Consider the following 17865-nt stretch of genomic DNA (forward strand, 5'->3'; position numbering starts at 1 on the left):
AAGGAGATTAAGCCTAATAAATTATAAGAAAGAATAGATGAGCATCGACATATAATAGTAGCGATCTATTAACAAGTACAAATTCGCTAACTAGTACATGGCTTAATATAACTAAGTACGTAGGAAGCCTACCTTCCCAACCCTATGATGTACATAAATGATGTAATAGTGTTGAATAGAGCAGAAGATTTAAAATAAGCACAGCAGGTAATAAGTGCGATATCTGCAACCATCTAACTAACTTGAGTAGTAGCCTGGTACAATCAAGATCAGAGTGGAGCTCTATTGAGACTGATATTAGCTTATCTATGTACCAAGCTATGCAGGCGTGTTCAAAATTCAGGTACGCAATACACGTTGATCAGTCGCGCATGAGATATTTAAGGGAGGCGCAGTAGAAAAATCAAAGTCCAGCATTAACCCCATTGGGTATACTACTGGCTCGCCTGAACAGACCTCTGGTAGGTTGGCGGCTGTGCATATCTTGGTATTTCCCGACAGGTGTAGTGATCTGCACTGGGGGCAAGTGGCTCTGCCTCGTATCTAAGTCTTGGCTGATGCTATTTGTAAAGGATCGAATGTGTGATGCTCACCAAACCAAAGATCGATCTTATTTAAGAGGTGTAGGTGGTCATTAAAAAATACCTTGCAATAATAAATTGCTTATGGTAACCCTACCTGCTTGAGAAAATTAACCCGTTGAATAGTAACCATAATTTTCTCTGCCACACACAAGATGCACACACCGCGTACTTCAATTTACCTGCGATTCGCAGCGGCTATCAGCTCCCTCGCTGCGTTGATAGCTTTCGGGTATTCCCAATCAATGTTTGAAGGCGATATGGTGATCGTGACAGACTTGACCCATGCGTTGGTCAGTCCAGTCACCGGAGCGGTCAGTATCTGAAGACTCATTCACGCAGACAGGTTGCTGATGTTATACTACAGACCGAGTACACCTTCGTTTGGTCGCTGATAATAGCATCTATTGAATTATCTCTTCCCGTCCCGATCCACCCAGCCATCTATCTTACTTTTGATCTTTTCGCTTGGGCCGCGCTGGTTAGCACTCTGATAATATACCTGGTGTTCATGGAGCCATATTTTACTGGAGGCGGATATAGCTGTGGTGTCAACGGTGGACCTGATTGTGATGGAAAGCTTGTGGCCAATGTCGAGCATTTCGGCACGGCCATGGCTTTTATTGCGCTGTAGGTTAACTTTGCCTGCTCCAGTTTCTCTCGCTAATTAATGGTTAGTGTCATCCATTTTGGGTTTTTCGTGTGGGCGTGTCGTGCAACTCATAAGATGCGGAAAAGCGACTCGAAGGATCAGGATATTGACCTCAGCCGTACTGTATGAGGTTATATGAATGGGCACGTTCACTGGATTATGGCGGTATGAGTCTGGTATGATACTGATGGCTCGGTCTCGCTTTCGAGGAGCCGAGATGCTTGAACCAATGCTGCAACGTCGTGATGATTTCTCCTATTTATATACGACGTTGGCCTTTTTATAATGTCTAATAGCTAATTATATGTAATCAAACCCTGTGCATTGTTTTCTTCAGCTTTGGACTACACTTTTAAAGGTTTTATGAAACTCTAATTTAGCTATTCACCCTGACTCCCTTGCTACACGTACAGACCAGCCAGCTATCCAAGAAGCTCTCGGGTCTGTTACTGACGTCTGCACCAGGCAGCCCCGTTTTAATGGTGCAACCGAGTGGACCTGGAGGTATGTGCTTACTCTGCAGATATTAGCTAAACATTCTCTGACCCCGGGAGAGTCCGAACCTATGAACGTCGCGACCCAACGCTAGCTTCATCGGCGTCGCAATTTAGCAACTTAGTCGAAGGCATCAACTTTCCGCAACCCTTGAATCGATGAATAGAGTATTGATATCAACACTGCCTAATAAGATCTAGCGCCATCTCGTTCCTAATCGATTGTTTCTCCCATAATATTTTGTTAGATTCAAGTATCTCAATGAGATTCAAGTATATCCCCCCAAGATAAGCCCCTTCTCATTCCCCAAAAATATAACCCAGACATCACCTCTCATTTCTGATAAAACCATAAACATCATGTCCCAAAGCAAGAGCATATCGCTCCATCCCGCTCTCCCCACCGACGCCACCACCCTCGACGAAATCCACAGCAAAGCCTTCCCCAATGACATTCTCCTTGAGGTCATGTACGGCCCTCGCGAAGAAAACGCCGTAGGCTTGGCTCAGGACTTGGAGAAAACCATCCGCGAAAACCCCTACGCTCAATTTCTGAAGGCCGTTGATGATGAGTCGGGCCGGATTGTGGGATGGTCGTGGTGGGTTATCTACCGCGATGCAGAGGCCCATATAAAAGCAGAACAGGAAGCAGTGAAGAAGCGCGCCACACCACCGCCGAGGTCGATTTGTCCGCAGGCATGTTTGGAGTATCGTCAGATGGTGGTGCAGAAGAGGGAAAAGTGGATTGGGGGTAAACCAGTGGCTAGTGAGTATTTTCTTGCTTTCTTCTTTCCATCTTTCTTTGGTTTAGTTGTTGTCTTGTGGAGGTGAGTGAATACATCTGACAGATATAAACATAGTCCTGCAGGTCTTGGTCGTTCATCCGGAGTATCAGGGTCGCGGAATCGGAACCAAGTTACTAATGACTGGGGTGGAAGAGGCGAAACGGCTCCGGCTACCCGCATGGTTGGAGGCTTCGCAGGCTGGGTATACGCTCTACAAGAGATGTGGGTTCCGTGATGTCGGCGAGAATCTAGACCTTAACTTGGCCAAGTATGGTGCGACGGGGCAGAAGCACGGGTATTGTATGCTGATGGATGCTGTTGATATCAAGTAATGCTGGTTTGACCTCTACTTGTTTGGTTTGTATATCACATAGCTTGGAGTATAAGTTAGCCTCACCACTTGAGATCTAATATCATATTGGATGGCGTATTTAGACGCTCGTGAGCGTATTATAAGATATCATATAGTAACATTCACGAGAATACAGCTTTGGTAGAAGTATCATAATCTCCATCAGAGTAGGAAGGCCTTGGTGTTCGGAGGCTACAGCCTCCGAGCCCTACGCTGAAGATCGCCCTGAAACAACCTGAATGAACCTCGTATTCGGCAAACAGAGGGGTCAACCCCACTACCAGCTCCCTCTAGAACTCGATTCTGGTTCAAGCACGGGGTCTCAAGACCATAAAGATTGAAAAAAAGCAACTACTGCCAACGCTTACTTCTACGTATCCTGTGAAGACCATGGATTCTGCTGCCGAAATTCTGGCCTGTGAGCAAGAAGCCTGGAAGGCTCTCTGTGCTTCGGGCCCCGCCCTCCTTCCCATGCTTGCCGATGATGTTATAATGCTCTTCCCTGGAGGCATGCTGCTTACAAACGAATCGAACCCGACTCTGAAATCAACTTTGGCTAGCGAGATGTTTACGCCCTGGAAGAAATACATCATTGAAGATAGCCACGTTCGACTTCTTGATTGCCACGGTGCCAGTGGGGTCATTTGTTATAAGGTCACGGCAGAGAAGGAGCTTGAACAGAAGGAACGCAGTGAAGCAAGAGAAACTGTTGTTTTTAACGCACTGTGTTCCAGTACCTGGCGGAAAACAGAAGAGGGGGCGTGGAAAATGGTATCCCATCAGCAGACACCTTGTTAAGTTCTTCTATGCATGTCGGTGTTGTTCTTTTATCAACTATATCTAGCGCGGTGGTCGACTGGATGAATTGCCTTAGTACGAAGGGTCAAACAGGGCATTAGGAACTCGATGAGTGTTGGATATCTACGGCTTCATCATAGGATAATTTCCATGTGTCTATATAAGTCAATCACAGGTTCTTTGGTACGAAGTAATGTACAGACTACCTCTGCGAAGAGTTTTCCTTTGCACTTCATAAAAAACACTCTTTTTAGGAATTTGTCGTAAAAAACATCTGAAGTTTCTATAAGAACCATTATCGAGAACCGTTCGTTGTTATATCTGTTAAAGTGCCCTTGTCATATCTACATAAATTAGCCTGTCTACTGCGGCAAATAGAAAAATAGCTGTAAAGCGACCAAGGAATGAAGAACAGCTATCACAACGCCCAATGGATGGCAGTAATTCAGCTGTTGGGCATCCATTCGACGGTGGGAATCGGGGATGACAGGCCCGCGTCCTACATATTTGCGACGCTTATATCCCTACGTTACTGGATTTTGTTCTCTTGAAATGTATAAAGCTGACAAACTCACTCTACGGCTACGACAAACAACCAGGGGCTGGATATAATACCTGGCTTGGTATTATAAGGACTCAAGTATGATTACTATCTCATCTTATCTGCGTTGCGTGAAGGCAGACATCATTGGAACTTCCCTCAGTATCTGCACGTCTCAATAATGAACAATGAATCCGGTACTTGCTGGAGATATTATTGCCTGCCTTGAGAGGCAGTGACGGGAGTGGCTGGGTCGATGGTATTTCTGCAGGAACTGGAATATAAAGGGATTGGACAATAAAGTATGAGACTTGAGAGTAATGTATACCAATATCATATGGCCCTATAGAGGGACACTGAGTGACTCCTATACAAAGCCTATAGTGACTTTAACACACTTTCATAACCAATGGACAGCCCAGTGCTTTACAGTCGATCAGCAATTCCATGTCGGTGTACCCAGCTTCGGGCTCGTTTCCCGTAGATATACCTAGCGTAAATACATGTTAATATATGTCATCAACCAATTATTCACGCAAGGCGGCACTCACATAGGGATAGTGAACAATGCAGCAGCCATTGTGATTCCACCAATAGTGAAGAAGCAGTTGCGGACACCCTGGTTATCAATCCACCCATTGAGGTAGAACGACAGCCCAAATGCGAAGAGATTTTTGAAAAAGTTCATTGTCGCAAAGGCCTCACCGGCCTTCTCGCGGTGACAGTCCACAATATAGGTGACGACGCCAGTGGTGCCCAGCTGGACACCAAAATTAATCATGCCCAAGCACACAACCACCGGTACAGGCCACGGGTCTTGTGCATAGGAAGACTGGCCCCAGGCAAAGAAACCCGTTGAGGTAAACAAAAGGTACGTAACCATAATCGGTAGGCGGAACTCGGGTTCTGCATAGATATTGGTAAGTGGTAAGTATGAAGAGATCGGCAGAGAAAGATCATACCGAAGATACCGCCGTTCATTTTGGACATTTTGGTAACTAGGCCATCAATCAGGGGTCCGGCACTAAAGGTACCAAGGACTGATGCGACAAAGGACGACAGGTTCGTTGCTCCAACGCCCATCACGGAGAAGTTGTAGGGTGGCGCGGAAAAAATCTGGGATAGGGTGAGGGAAATTCCCACGAGCCATGCTATACAGTTGGTGAAAAGAAGCACAGCCCAAAGAACGGGTGGCGAAGCCAAAAGATAGAATGGCCGGATGATAGTATTCCAGAACGAGACATGGTTGACATAACCGTTGTACGGTAGTAGCTCTTTGGCCCAGGAGTGGCGTGCATCGGCTGCTTGGACTCTAGTGCTTGGAGCGTTTTCGAGCTGCTCCACGTCTAGCTTTTCTTCGGCAGCACCCTGTCAAAACTTAGCATGAGGATATAAAAAGGCCGTGAGAGGACCACGCACATTTGTTTCTCCAGTATCGATATTCAGCGTTTCTCTCACATATGCGGATTCCGGCATCCAGAAGAAGACCATTATCAATGCCAGAGCAAAGGCACCACCCATCGCATGTAATGCAATTCGATGCGATCCGTACTCAATGATTGCAGCCGCTATTGTGGGATATTAGAAAATGTATTGACCAAGATTGCTCCAAACAACCTTACCTATCGGGACCGCCAAGTTGATTCCACCGAGTACGCCGAGGTTGAAGATAGCTGTACGGAACCCGCGCTCATGAACGAACCTAATCGGCTAGTTAATACATATAAGACAGACAACTGCAAGAGCTAGGAATACCAGATATCCGCAATGGAGGCCGGAACCAAAGCCTCCATAGGTGCCATGCAAAGCCCACAAAGGACTCTTGAAGCGACAAATGAGCGAAAGCTTTTGGCTTCAGCCGCCCAAAAACATGACACCATCAGCCCAACAGTTGTTCCAAGATAAATCGGACGTTTCCCATATTTCACAGCCAAGGAATTGAATATTAAGCTTCCAACGGCAATAGCGAGATCAGGCCGCCCTGGACGGCGGAAACAAATGTCGATAAAGAGACCCCAAAGTCTGCAGCGAGTGGGACAAATGCGCCACCAAGGAGTGGACCGACCGCTATTTTGTAGAAGATGAAGCGTTAGCTTTGTCCATGATCAGGACGAGGACCGCATCTCGCCGCATCTTACCCCCAACGCAGCCACAACCCCATCCATAGGCAATTGTGAAAAGCTCTTTCTTGACCCGGGGCCAATTATAAGGGTCATTCGGCGAGTCGGACGGTTGAGGAACAAGCACGATTTGCCCGGTGGAATCGTGTTTCAGAAGACTGGGGTTTATGCCGGAGTAGGTGTTGGTCTCATGAAGGCCATGTAACGGTGCTGTTCCTGGAACATGTTCCAGTTTACTATCATCTAGAATACCAAGCGGCATCTTGAGAGTTTCGGACAGCTTTAAATAATTGCACTGTTCGTTAGGGATTGAACACCTCTCACTGGATACAAAGAGGTTGAAAAAAATCAATGGCAACAGATGGGGCCCATGCAAGAGGACGAACTAGTACTAGTAGAGATACTAAGCCTGGTAAGTAACTCGAATGAATTATTGATTGCTCCGTAGATGGGGCACAGTGTGGATGATCCTTGCTAGGAGGTCAACCCCCTGTTTATAACCTCTACACCCCCCTCACTAACACGAATGCGACGCCTCCATATAGTTCTCTGTCCGTCTCGTTTAGAATTACAATTGAACAGCTCTGAGAAGCCAGAGTGAATGTTGCTTGTCGGTGATATGGGGCCTGGCAGCCCCGTCATGGGGAATTTCCGATGAATCTGGGGTTCCCCACGGGGGTTTGCCGACTTGAGAAAGCGTGTATCGTGTCTGCATACTCAATATACTAGCTAAGTCTATTGCGTACAGGGTTAACTCATAATATGGAACAGGCCAAAACTACATTCAATGAACTATCAACTCAACGGTGACTACCCTGAGAGCATGTTACATGTCCTCCACATATTGCGAGGTAGTCTTGAATACTCCGCGATTCAAAGAACGCGCGGAGTCAACCCTGGAGAGAAAGCCGTAATGTGGCGAGGAACTGTGGAGCAAAGATCGTCTGCCATAGTTACGCCCGGCAATTGACCTTCAGATTCCAACTACCGAGGAGCCACCATGGGTCCAAAGAGGACAAAGTTTCCCGGTAAGCCTTCAACCATTCACCGTCTTTGACCCAAGTAGAAGTTTCGAAGAATAGCATTTTTCTGCTTGCAACTCCTTCTGTCTCAGGCAGGACAGTGTGAGATTATTCCCAGGGTGGTACACAGTTGTTTGCCTTACCAATTGGGATATCTTCAACACAAGGACGGTGACTTTGCGGAGATTATACCACCATTTGTATTATATTACGCATTCCACACTTTGTGAGGGTATTAATGTCGCGTCATCGGCTAGAACTGCTTACAGGATCCGGGGGACACTCATCCCCGTGTTGTCAAAATGCATCGAGACCCGCCGACCCCGGGAATACCCCGTCAGCGATGTGGGGAACTGTCGAGGAGGGGCTTTTGAATCAGTGACAGAGCTTGTCACCGGTGTGGAATGTAAAGATGCCATAGAAATATCCAATCCCAGCCTTCTTTATTGAACTCTACGCATCGCAATATGTCACCGAAGAGAAGCATCATCGTCACCGGTAAGGACATCAGAGAACCCCTCCCAGGAAACGATCAATGAACTGACATCATCAATTTCTCGATCAGGAGGGGCCTCTGGCATTGGTTTGGGCATTACCCGGCACTTTATCTCCCAGCCTGAGACTCACATCACCATCCTCGATATCAACCCAAAGACCGGTACTCAGACTCTCCAGGAGCTCCAAGCCGAGCATCCATCGGCTAGCATCTCATTCGAAGAATGCGATGTGTCTTCTTGGGAAAGCCAAGCTGCCGTATTTGAGAAGATATATGCCGAGCAAGGCAGAATCGATATTGTCTTCGCCAATGCGGGCATTACCGAGAAGGGAAGCTTGTTGCCCGCAAAACAAGATGGCAACGAGGCACCGCCCAAGCCAAACCTCGCTACCTTGAATATAAATCTAGTGGGAGTCATATACAGTAAGTTTTATATCCTAGTCGATAACTGTACAGCTACATGTGGGCAAAGTAGTACTGTTGATTCTAATTTCTTCCATCTCAACAGCTGTCCATCTTGCCATTCACTACATGTACAAAAATGCCACAAGTGATCCGTCCGCTTCTTCAAATGGACTGATCGTCTGCACCGCCTCCAATGCAGGCCTATACCCATTCCCTATGGCGCCTATGTATGCAACCACGAAATCTGGAGTGGTCGGGCTCGTACGATCTCTGGCTCGCCCACTGGCAGCAGAAAGGATCCGGATCAATGCATTGGCTCCTGCTGTGATCGGTGAGTTGACATAGAACACTTCGCCCGTCCTCTACACGCCAGCGGAATAGGACATTGGACTGGCTAATGCATGATAGAAACGAATATTGCGCCAAGTAATGATTTATTTAAATCAATGATTTTAACGCCGATGTCTACTGCAACAAATGCAGTGGCGCAATTCACAGCTGATGAGTCGTTAACGGGCAAGATTGCGGAATTACACGGCGAGCATGTCACCTTCGCAGAGCCTCCAGCCTATGTGGATGAGGACACTAGGAAAAATATTGAGAACTTTTGGAATCTAGGCTATGCATAGAGAAGGCGAAGTTGGCTGGTGACCATTCGTCACCTCAATATCAATAAATTTTCATAATAAATGATAAAAATGGCGTCCAGAATATCTCCGATAGGATACACAGTCATACATACCCACACAACTTTGGTTATATGAGTCTGAGACGAGCCCAGTACTTTTGCGTTTATACAAGGCAAATAGTGGTTCAATGTTATAGCTAGCTGTACCAGCAATTTATATGATGTACTTCATTCCCCGAGGTATATATTGAATCTTTTCCAATATCTCATAAACTTTAATCCTCGTGTCAACAACCATATAAAGAAAAGAGGCTCCAAATGAAATCCTATATAGCTAGTGCTGTTTCCGAGCATCGGTACTGGAGACCACCACTTGCTGCTTCTTCACTACTGGGTATTCCCAAGACCCGTCCTGCAGTTCATCGGCCGGGCCATAGAAGCGAACTATCGGCTGCATTAATATCAAGATTGCAAAGCTGAAAAGAATGCGGCACGCTTACGATTTATGTCAATCTGCCCCCCACCAGGTGGTCCCGGTAACCAGCTGCAAATTATTAGTCGCCGTTGCAGGCAATTGGTGAAATAGACATATCAGCTAACTCACTTAGACGTCCAATTGGAAAGGGGCTCGACATCGGCTGGCTGGATGAGAATCTGGAAAGGCTCATCCCGGTCATCCTCCCCATACACAGGTATGCCATCGGAGTAAGTAAGGTTCGATCTATCACCAAGGGAATACCGATCCAGTGGGTTTTCAATGAGAAACGTATCCGCGTTGTATAATGTCAGGCTCCAGAAGCCATTTTTATCGAGTGGAGGTTTCCTGTTGAAGGTGAAGACGTATGCCTCGTTGGCACCCAATTCGTGAACCGAACTACTCGCCGTCGGGTCATACATTGGATACAAAGCCACGGTTGCATCCACGATAAGGTATGCCCAACCAGTTACAAACGCTCGCATCTCATAGTTCGTGTTATAGTCGCCCTGTGCGGTATCAGAGACGGATTGCCATTTGTTTTTCAAGTCAATATGATTGGCAGGAAGAGTAAAAGCTTTCGAAATAGTAGCGGCTGCAGTGGCAGCGGCTTCTGTGAGGTTTCGAACTTGGGATCTGTAAATGCCGTCCCGGATACCGGCCGCGTTGAGGTTGCGGTTCACTCTAGCAAGGTCGGAAAGGTTGCGCGGCGGGTTGTGTGGTGCAAAGCGTGCTGTCATCTGCATGACTCTGGTAGCCAGGTCCGAAGAAAGAGATGAGTTCAGCATAGGGACCGTTAGCGGCGGGATATTCTGAGCACACTCCCTCGGTATCGTAGCTATCTGGATCTGGTCTTGAATAGTATGTATTTTTTCGACGTCTGTTCCGTTATTCTTAAGGACAAGTCGTGCAAGGATAGCACCATAAGGAGTAGGCGCATTAATCCATCCTCTAAGACCTCTACAGTCCCCATACGCCTCAGATTGCGTCTCATCGCAAAGCTGTACTCCGGCTGTCTCGTTCCTGCTCGGCGAATAACGCAATAGATACTTGCCGGCAGAGCTATTAGAGACAGTACCGAGGTTTGCATAGTTGTTGCCGTACCTCGTGGGAAGTCAGCTACAGAGATATATTGTTGCGGGATTAGAAGGCTCCAGCTCACACGTCATAGAAAGGGAATACCCAGAACCGCTCATCAACAACAGGAACATCCAGAATGAGATCCTGATGTGATAGATCAAGGATAGCCGCCGAATACAGGGTGTCAACATTGGGTCGCACCACAGCTGTAGTTTCAGGCGTTGTCAGCTCTCGCAAATGATAGAAGCTATTGGTTGAATTCAGCCTGGCCAACGTTCGGAGGGCAAATGTGGCATATGAAACCAGTGGATAGCCATACTAGATAGTATGTCAGTCGTCGCCTTCAATCCATACTTCAAATGCTACAGTAAAACATACAACCAAGGAGAATACAGTTGCCTCGTCCGGACTCGGATTGATATGCTCAAGGCATGCCACCATAGAGATGGACACCAGGAGTAAATGAATTGATAAAGGCCTTCCGAGCATTGTGTCCAGTTTTGTTCACTGGTGTTTCTGATACCATGGACTTCGACGGCCGCCATGCGCTATATATATCATAGGGTACACATTATTCTACTTTACCTCAGATATTCAAAGATCAATCTATCAGACTTACACTGGCCAATAGCTGGTGTTCACAGCGCGGATCTGCAGCTTGGCTTCAACTCCTCATCTCAAGACCCACAGTGAGTTTCATTTCCTCCAATCATTCCCTTAAAAGGTGACAGGGATCTTGCGAGCGTTTCGTATTAGGAGACATTCGATAATCCGGGGTATCAAAGTTTATGGCCATCATTGTTGCTGAATACTGGGCTAGGCTGTTCTTAGTTTGGTGTTTGTATAAACGAAGCTTGCGAGGGGCCGGCCCTAACATCAGTGAGCTTTGTTCAGACACTCTTGCATGTGTCGGAAGTTTGCTTGCGAGTGTTTACTCTCAAATCACTTTTGCCAATGTCTTTATCAGGAGACTTCCAATTGTGTCGCTCATGTCAGCATCAGGCCCAAGCCTGGTACATAGTGGTGGCCTATCATCGTTTTCAATGAAGATTGATGTCGACACTACTTGTGTTTGCTTGCAATTTAGCACGGCCAGGCCCTAAGAATTACGAGCCTTGCGAGTGTCAGTAGTCCGGCCAAGCCAATATATGCTCCATCGTCTTTGTCACTCTGGGGGCGAAATAGGTACCTATCGTGGGAACTAATTGGTTGATTAATGACTAGGTCTGATTCATATAAAACAATTCTACTATTTATTTAATACTGAACCTTCCCAATTGACAACTTTGTGTATAACGCGAAAGCCCTCAAGTGTCCATATCAATACCATAGCAATAGAGCATGGCGGAGGGCAAGGAAGTTGCTACAAACCTTGTCATTCATTTTATTGACAACCACTGTGTTTTCGAAGAGACCGAACATGTTTTCATACTGATGATCAAGATCATATATGGCCTCTCTTAACTATATGCCCTATGTCCAGAAACACCTCTTGCAACAGAGGAGCATTAAGTTCCTTTATGGCACAAGGATTCTCTGTGAGGCAATAAATAGGCGAACGTCTATCAGCGCCCTCTGTTTCCGGTCCAAACTAAGCCTGGTCACAAGCAAGGCAGCTCGTTAATATGATTTTCACTGACATTTGACCTCCCTATGGTACGCTTGGAACCATAACTAAACACTCGCTTTACTGACTTTTGGCAAGAGGCTGTCCCAAGTCCATGTTCCAGAGCCTAAAGTCAGCGCGCCATGGGCATGCCAACGTGAAATACTAGGGTAAGGCTGATGTTATAGGCATATGAGGCACTGATAATCAAGGCGAAGGTATGGCTTCTCTCCATTTCAGTCATGGTAGTTGGAAACTAAGCAGCGTCACAGGCAATGGACAGGCGGAGAACATATAAGATACTTTGTTTGATTAGCCAAGAGAACAAGCTTCTGTCCACTGCAATAACGAGTATGGAATGTATACCCTGACGATGAGTTCCATCCTCTCTGTTGGCAACCACTGGTGTTAATCATACACAAGCCGATCCATATCAAATGAATAACCTCCCACCGAATACCAATGCAACTTCTGCCGGGGCAATTGAGAAATCTGTAACCCCGCTCGATCCATTATAAATGGTCTTCGAAAGATGTGTGGCTACCGAGTTCACCTCTCCTTGGCCAGCCAGCGGCGACATGACATGCTTTTCTAAACCATTGATGTTCTTCGATTGTAGCCTGGATTCCCGGCTCTAAGTAGTTATCGAATCAAAAACTCCCAATAGCGCTGGGCGACATCTGATTCAAGGCGGGGATCAGCCGCCAAGCGGGGCAGTGCGTGCCGATGCCCTATACTGACAGGATGAAAATGACAAATTGGCGACCTTTGAACTCCATTAAAGGTCTTAGCCAAATGTTGAATGTTGAAAAATGAGGGGTTAAACATCAGGGAGATATCCTTACTTCAGAGAGCTGTTTTACTGTTTTACTGCTCCAGGAAGAAAGGTTCCACTGCGTAGGTACTTACAGAAGTGAGCGCTTCTGGGAGAGGAGCACTATGGTCTACCCGGGACACCCGAGTCGTGGATGTTATACCTGTCGCTTTCGCAAAGTCAAAGTATGGAGTTGATTTATCTTGATATCACCTTCAACCTAGCTAATCACACAGTCCAGTGCGATGAGAGAAAGCCAATATGTCTGCGATGCACGAAAGCCAAACGTCATTGTGAGGGTTATTGTGACTCAGACGCCAACCATACGCCTGAGAAACAGAGCACAGCGCCAGGATCAAATGTAGACATGCTCGTGGCTAAATGGAATAGCCAGACTACTGCTCAAAGTAGTGAGTTCTGGGGGAGCGTTTGGATGAGGGCACAATTTACTGCTCTGTTACGCTCTCCTATTGCGGCACTTGATCAAACCAATTTACATCGTCTTTATGTAGACATTGTCCGTCTCCCACAGGCCGCCAGCGTCTACGGTGGTTGCTTAACTTATATACCCCAACTCAGTCCGTCACCAATGCCTTCCTCGCCACTTCTACCGGCTCTATCAGCCTCATCCTTACCTTCATCGTGCGAAAGGATAACGGCCGACATGCACAAGAGCAAGCCATAGACAGTTACCACAGGGCTCTCCAGCTTACCCGCCAGATAATTGGTAGTAACACTACAAGTAGGCGAAATGAAGTCATTCTCACTATGCTGGTGCTTAGTATGTACGAGGTATAGTGCCTATTGCATTAGATGCTTTTTTCCTCAACTGTTGAAGAAGCACACCTTTCTCTGATACAACAGTCGCTAACCATGTCAAGGATTTGACTAACCCCTGCTCCAACCAATCCATATTCAATCCACATCTCGGAGGCGCTATCGCCTTTGTGAAGTCCACGCAAGATATAGTCTCGTTCCAGGACGAGACGAGCAAAGGCTTATATATAGCACTCCTCACCCGATTCGTAAGGCCCACCTGCCGTGTAACCCGCCAGATCTAATACATTCAAAGATGCCCGCCTGCCTCATCACCGACATAACCCACAGTATTGAGGGATTCCCCTTCACGATCCCAGAGCTTCTCACCCTGCATGATGCACTGCTTCGGACCCCTTTCGTCTCTCCGAGGTCCCAGCTACAGCTTCACCTTTGCAAGCTAGCAATTCTCCACTTACAAATCTCGGAGGCTGCTAGCACCCTGAGCTCAGGACGTATCTCCTCAACTACTATCACTGGTATACTCGATTCGATGAACACCATCACCCACCAACTTTCACAATGGCTGAGCTCCGTCCCCAAAGATTGGATATATACAACCATGATAGTCCCTTCCGAGGATTGGAATCTATGGACACCAGTAGCACACATCTACTCATCGTTCTGGGTCGCGAATGACTGGGCGCGCTATCGCACATTGCAAATATGTGCATGTCACCTATGTCTCCGCTTCTATCATCTCCTCGCCGCCACCAATACGGCATCAATTCCTCGGAGCAGTCTCTATAGCGATGTGTCTACGGCACGTGTGAAGATCCGCAACCTTGCCAATGATATATGCGCGTCCATGCTGTACCATTTGGGTTATAGATGCATGGGGTCTGCTGCACGACAGTACCCGATCGAGGCGTATCCTCAGGGAAAGTACGCAAGGTTAGTGTCGGCATCTCAAGTCGCATGGCCATTATACGTAGCAGGCATTGTGGAGGGGGTAGATGCCGCTCAGCGAATGTGGATTGCAGGCCAGCTGGATGTCATAGGCGATGATCTTGGGGTTAAACACGCGAGTACAATGGCGGAGGTGGTCAGAGAGCTTGCGCTCAGAGAGTGAGACTACGCTGGAGAAACGGAACAAGTAAGTACACATGGCGATCGCTTGTTAAAAGTGGGGTCCCAAAATTTTGATAGGCCCAGGTAGGGGGGATTGTTGTATTCATAACCTAAAGGCTTCACCAAGAACTCATTGTAAGCTGGGGGGACGAACCCCTCGGAGCAGCACATCCCGGGCAGCCGTCCGGCGTTCCTTGGCATGGGCGGCGCCTTTAACATGACTGGCTGTCATATAGTATGCATGCTAGCGGCTCGGCACCTCCTCATCAACTACTCGCACGGAATGTATCACATATTTCGGATTTCTTCGAGTCTGGCCCTAATTACTCGGCCACGCTGACTATATTATTCTAAAGACTGTTGAGTGTACCTGGCAAAGCCTGGTTTTTCCGAGATTCACAACCTCACTGGCAAAACAGCTGGGCAATTGACCGGAGAAACATGGTCATCCCAGCCCCCGTGACAGCATGCAGCCAAGAACGGTAGATACGAGCTAGGGATAGGAATTACACCACATAAGGCTGGCTTCTTCTGCAATCACCAATTCTCCCCCTTGACAGACATATCCTCGCCCGTCAGAGCTGTTTTACCATGTCAACAATAACGCCCAGCCCCACCCTCGACCCCGACTGGACACCATCAGTATACGGCTGTAACAGGAAAGGTGACTTCTGGATCTGGGATTACCACGCACAAAACGATCAACGCACGGTACTAGGAGGCCCATCTCAGACCACCAACTGCCTCCCATCGACCTGGGATCCCTCGCGTGCGTACGCCGGAACACAATGCCCGACGGGCTACACGTCTGCTTGTCTGTCGACTGGGTCGTCGGCTACACCAACAACGACAGTTTGCTGCCCCACGTACGGTTAATCTATGCCATAGGGTTCGATCCGTACGCAAAGTACATCAGCTGATGGCTCCTGCTTTAGAGTCTATTCGTTTAGTTGCGTTGATAACGCGAGCAAGAATCCCCACGGTCCCTGGTTTCCTTGTATGTCACAGTATGATTATTCCACGAAACGAAGGGTCACCGTGACCGATTTCGCTGCGAATACAATCGACTTTAAGGATGTTAATCAGGGAACCAATCTCCATCTCTTTGCGATGGGCATCAGCCATACCAGTCCGGTATGCAGTGGGATTCCAATCCCTGCGTTGAGGTCTTGTTAGCTAACATGTGTATACGAACGCGATAGACCGCGACAGACCCAGCGGACTCGAGTGCAACACCGTCACCCTCCGATACCTCTGAGCCCAGCTCTTCGAGTAGCATAAGCGCAGGTGCAGCCGCGGGCATTGGGGTTGGGTCTGCAGCCGGTGTTATGCTCATAGCGTTACTGGGTTGGTTCTTGCTCCGGCGAAGGAGGAAGGAAGAGGCGGATGCTCCTCCAGTCGCCGGGTATCCTGTACAGGTCGGTGATACGAAAGAGATGCCCTCTACCGCGCGACCCCAGGAGTTATATGGGGATACGGCGAGGGAACTTCCTGGTTAAGGGATGGAAGTGCAGGGACTTTACATGAGTTGGTTACGCAAAGGTACTGGGTAAAATGTAATTGTTGTGCTGATTGAGACCTTAATTAATACCCGAATTCTTATGCGACATCGATCTTCTGCTCGTTCCCCACAACTATCCGGGTACCCACCACTTCAGTGTGACGAGCAAAACTTCAAGAAGTAAAAAAAGGATGTTGACGAGAGTGGGATTTGAACCCACGCCCCTTTCGAGACTGGAACCTTACTCCAGCTGAGAGATTATTAGTTATTTGTTTGAGATGATGGTATTTCTTAGTGGTACTAACCGCCTTAGACCGCTCGGCCATCTCGCCTTGGATACTGAGCTCACCCTTAATTTGCAATATAGAGTACGTTTACTAAGCCAGACTCTTAGAATTTATTAATTATCGGAATGCTAGGGACTTGCTGGGGTTTTTGCGCTCATAACTGTATTCATGGATATAGGCGAAGGAGTAGAGTATTGGTCGCAATAGTTTCGGGTAGGCATTTAAGAATTTTATCCAGTGTTTGCGGGCCAGTGATCTCTGTCATGTGTCGGAACGCTATAAGACACAGGATATACAGAGGCAGGAGTCCGCCAAGTCACATTTGGCCTCATAAATTGCATTCCATGTCCCAGTAATGGTACTGTGCACACGAATTATGAGGCATGAATGATTGCAGAGACTCAGCGGTCAGATATACACTGTTGCATTAGTTAATGTCCTCTTTTGCGAGAGAGTGTATGCCTTCCCAGCGAGTTGATCAACGTGCACGTTGCATGATTCATTCGGATTTTCGTATATCAACAAAAAATTGATGAACATTGATGGTCTGAAAAACTCAGCCATAAACGAACTCCTCGAGCTCTTTAAATGCCTTCTCAAGATCATCATTGATAATGATCTTGTCATAAACACCTTTAGTATCCGCATACTCAACTTCAGCCTTCGCTTGCGCTAGTCTTTTTTGAATGTCCTCATCCTTCTCAGTGCCACGTCCTCGCAGACGCCTCTCAAGAGTCTCGAAGCTTGGTGGTTTTATAAAGACATAGCGTGCGTCAATGCTCGAGTTAGCCTTCATCTGTTTGACACCGTGTATTTCAATATCTAGCACAACAACTAGCCCCTTGGCCATTTGGTCCGCAATTGTTCTTTTGCTCGTGCCATACTGATTCCCACCGAACATTGCATGTTCAACAAAGGCCTCTTGGGAGATGAGGTTGCCAAATGTAGAGGGAGTGACGAAGAAGTAATTTCTTCCTTCGACTTCACCAGTTCGGGGTTTACGTGTTGTGTGAGACACGGCGAAAGCGAACGTGTTGGGATGTTCGTCAAAAAGCTTCTGGACAAGTGTTCCTTTGCCAACGCCCGACGGTCCAGAAATGACGATAGGTCTGCAATCACGAGGAGGTGCTGCGGAAGGTTAGTCGCCAGCTTGATATTCAATAGTTAAAGATAGGACGTACTGGGCCCCATCTTTTGAGATAAACTAGTCCTCAATATAAGCTGAGTGTTCACAAGATTTGGGTACCTTGCAGAGTAGTGGTTAGGCTAAAACTGCGTCCATTTCCAGAGGTGAGCGGCCAGGGATGCCAAGGCTGTTTCTTTATATACTACTAGGAGATC

At 47.3% G+C, this 17865-nt stretch overlaps 9 protein-coding genes across 9 annotated transcripts; 6 read left to right on the plus strand and 3 right to left on the minus strand.

Moving 5' to 3' along the window:
• Positions 1-736: 736 nt before the first annotated feature.
• Positions 737-1362, plus strand: ANOM_002553 (uncharacterized protein; the record flags this gene model as incomplete). The annotated part of the gene is made up of 3 exons (XM_015547810.1): positions 737-895; positions 949-1211; positions 1260-1362. The coding sequence occupies 3 exons, from the start codon at positions 737-739 to the stop codon at positions 1360-1362; spliced, it is 525 nt and encodes a 174-aa protein (XP_015410090.1).
• A 614-nt stretch (positions 1363-1976) lies between these two features.
• Positions 1977-2844, plus strand: ANOM_002554 (GNAT family N-acetyltransferase; the record flags this gene model as incomplete). Its single annotated transcript, XM_015547811.1, has 2 exons — positions 1977-2493; positions 2588-2844. Coding segments are annotated over 2 exons (774 nt in total), but the record flags the coding sequence as incomplete, so codon positions are not given.
• Positions 2845-3254: 410 nt separating this feature from the next.
• On the plus strand, positions 3255-3662 carry ANOM_002555 (nuclear transport factor 2 family protein; the record flags this gene model as incomplete). The annotated part of the gene is made up of 1 exon (XM_015547812.1): positions 3255-3662. One exon carries the CDS (start codon positions 3255-3257, stop codon positions 3660-3662), a length of 408 nt encoding a protein of 135 aa, XP_015410088.1.
• Positions 3663-4629: 967 nt separating this feature from the next.
• ANOM_002556 (cycloheximide resistance protein) lies at positions 4630-6585 on the minus strand (the record flags this gene model as incomplete). Its single annotated transcript, XM_015547813.1, has 7 exons — positions 4630-4693; positions 4755-5109; positions 5166-5571; positions 5623-5771; positions 5826-5905; positions 5959-6184; positions 6342-6585. 7 exons carry the CDS (start codon positions 6583-6585, stop codon positions 4630-4632), a joined length of 1524 nt encoding a protein of 507 aa, XP_015410087.1.
• A 1264-nt stretch (positions 6586-7849) lies between these two features.
• On the plus strand, positions 7850-8875 carry ANOM_002557 (putative short chain dehydrogenase/reductase; the record flags this gene model as incomplete). Its single annotated transcript, XM_015547814.1, has 3 exons — positions 7850-8264; positions 8350-8577; positions 8655-8875. Coding segments are annotated over 3 exons (828 nt in total), but the record flags the coding sequence as incomplete, so codon positions are not given.
• A 333-nt stretch (positions 8876-9208) lies between these two features.
• ANOM_002558 (uncharacterized protein) lies at positions 9209-10918 on the minus strand (the record flags this gene model as incomplete). Its single annotated transcript, XM_015547815.1, has 5 exons — positions 9209-9318; positions 9375-9418; positions 9479-10453; positions 10512-10747; positions 10808-10918. The coding sequence occupies 5 exons, from the start codon at positions 10916-10918 to the stop codon at positions 9209-9211; spliced, it is 1476 nt and encodes a 491-aa protein (XP_015410085.1).
• A 2056-nt stretch (positions 10919-12974) lies between these two features.
• ANOM_002559 (Zn(II)2Cys6 transcription factor domain-containing protein) lies at positions 12975-14737 on the plus strand (the record flags this gene model as incomplete). The annotated part of the gene is made up of 5 exons (XM_015547816.1): positions 12975-13034; positions 13091-13366; positions 13429-13641; positions 13731-13874; positions 13922-14737. The coding sequence occupies 5 exons, from the start codon at positions 12975-12977 to the stop codon at positions 14735-14737; spliced, it is 1509 nt and encodes a 502-aa protein (XP_015410084.1).
• Positions 14738-15327: 590 nt separating this feature from the next.
• ANOM_002560 (uncharacterized protein) lies at positions 15328-16235 on the plus strand (the record flags this gene model as incomplete). Its single annotated transcript, XM_015547817.1, has 3 exons — positions 15328-15602; positions 15672-15870; positions 15939-16235. 3 exons carry the CDS (start codon positions 15328-15330, stop codon positions 16233-16235), a joined length of 771 nt encoding a protein of 256 aa, XP_015410120.1.
• Positions 16236-17080: 845 nt separating this feature from the next.
• On the minus strand, positions 17081-17715 carry ANOM_002561 (guanylate kinase; the record flags this gene model as incomplete). Its single annotated transcript, XM_015547818.1, has 2 exons — positions 17081-17652; positions 17706-17715. 2 exons carry the CDS (start codon positions 17713-17715, stop codon positions 17081-17083), a joined length of 582 nt encoding a protein of 193 aa, XP_015410121.1.
• Between the last annotated feature and the right edge of the window lie 150 nt (positions 17716-17865).

The sequence above is a fragment of the Aspergillus nomiae genome (assembly GCF_001204775.2).
Source record: "Aspergillus nomiae NRRL 13137 chromosome Unknown contig00036, whole genome shotgun sequence".
Taxonomy (NCBI): domain Eukaryota; kingdom Fungi; phylum Ascomycota; class Eurotiomycetes; order Eurotiales; family Aspergillaceae; genus Aspergillus; species Aspergillus nomiae.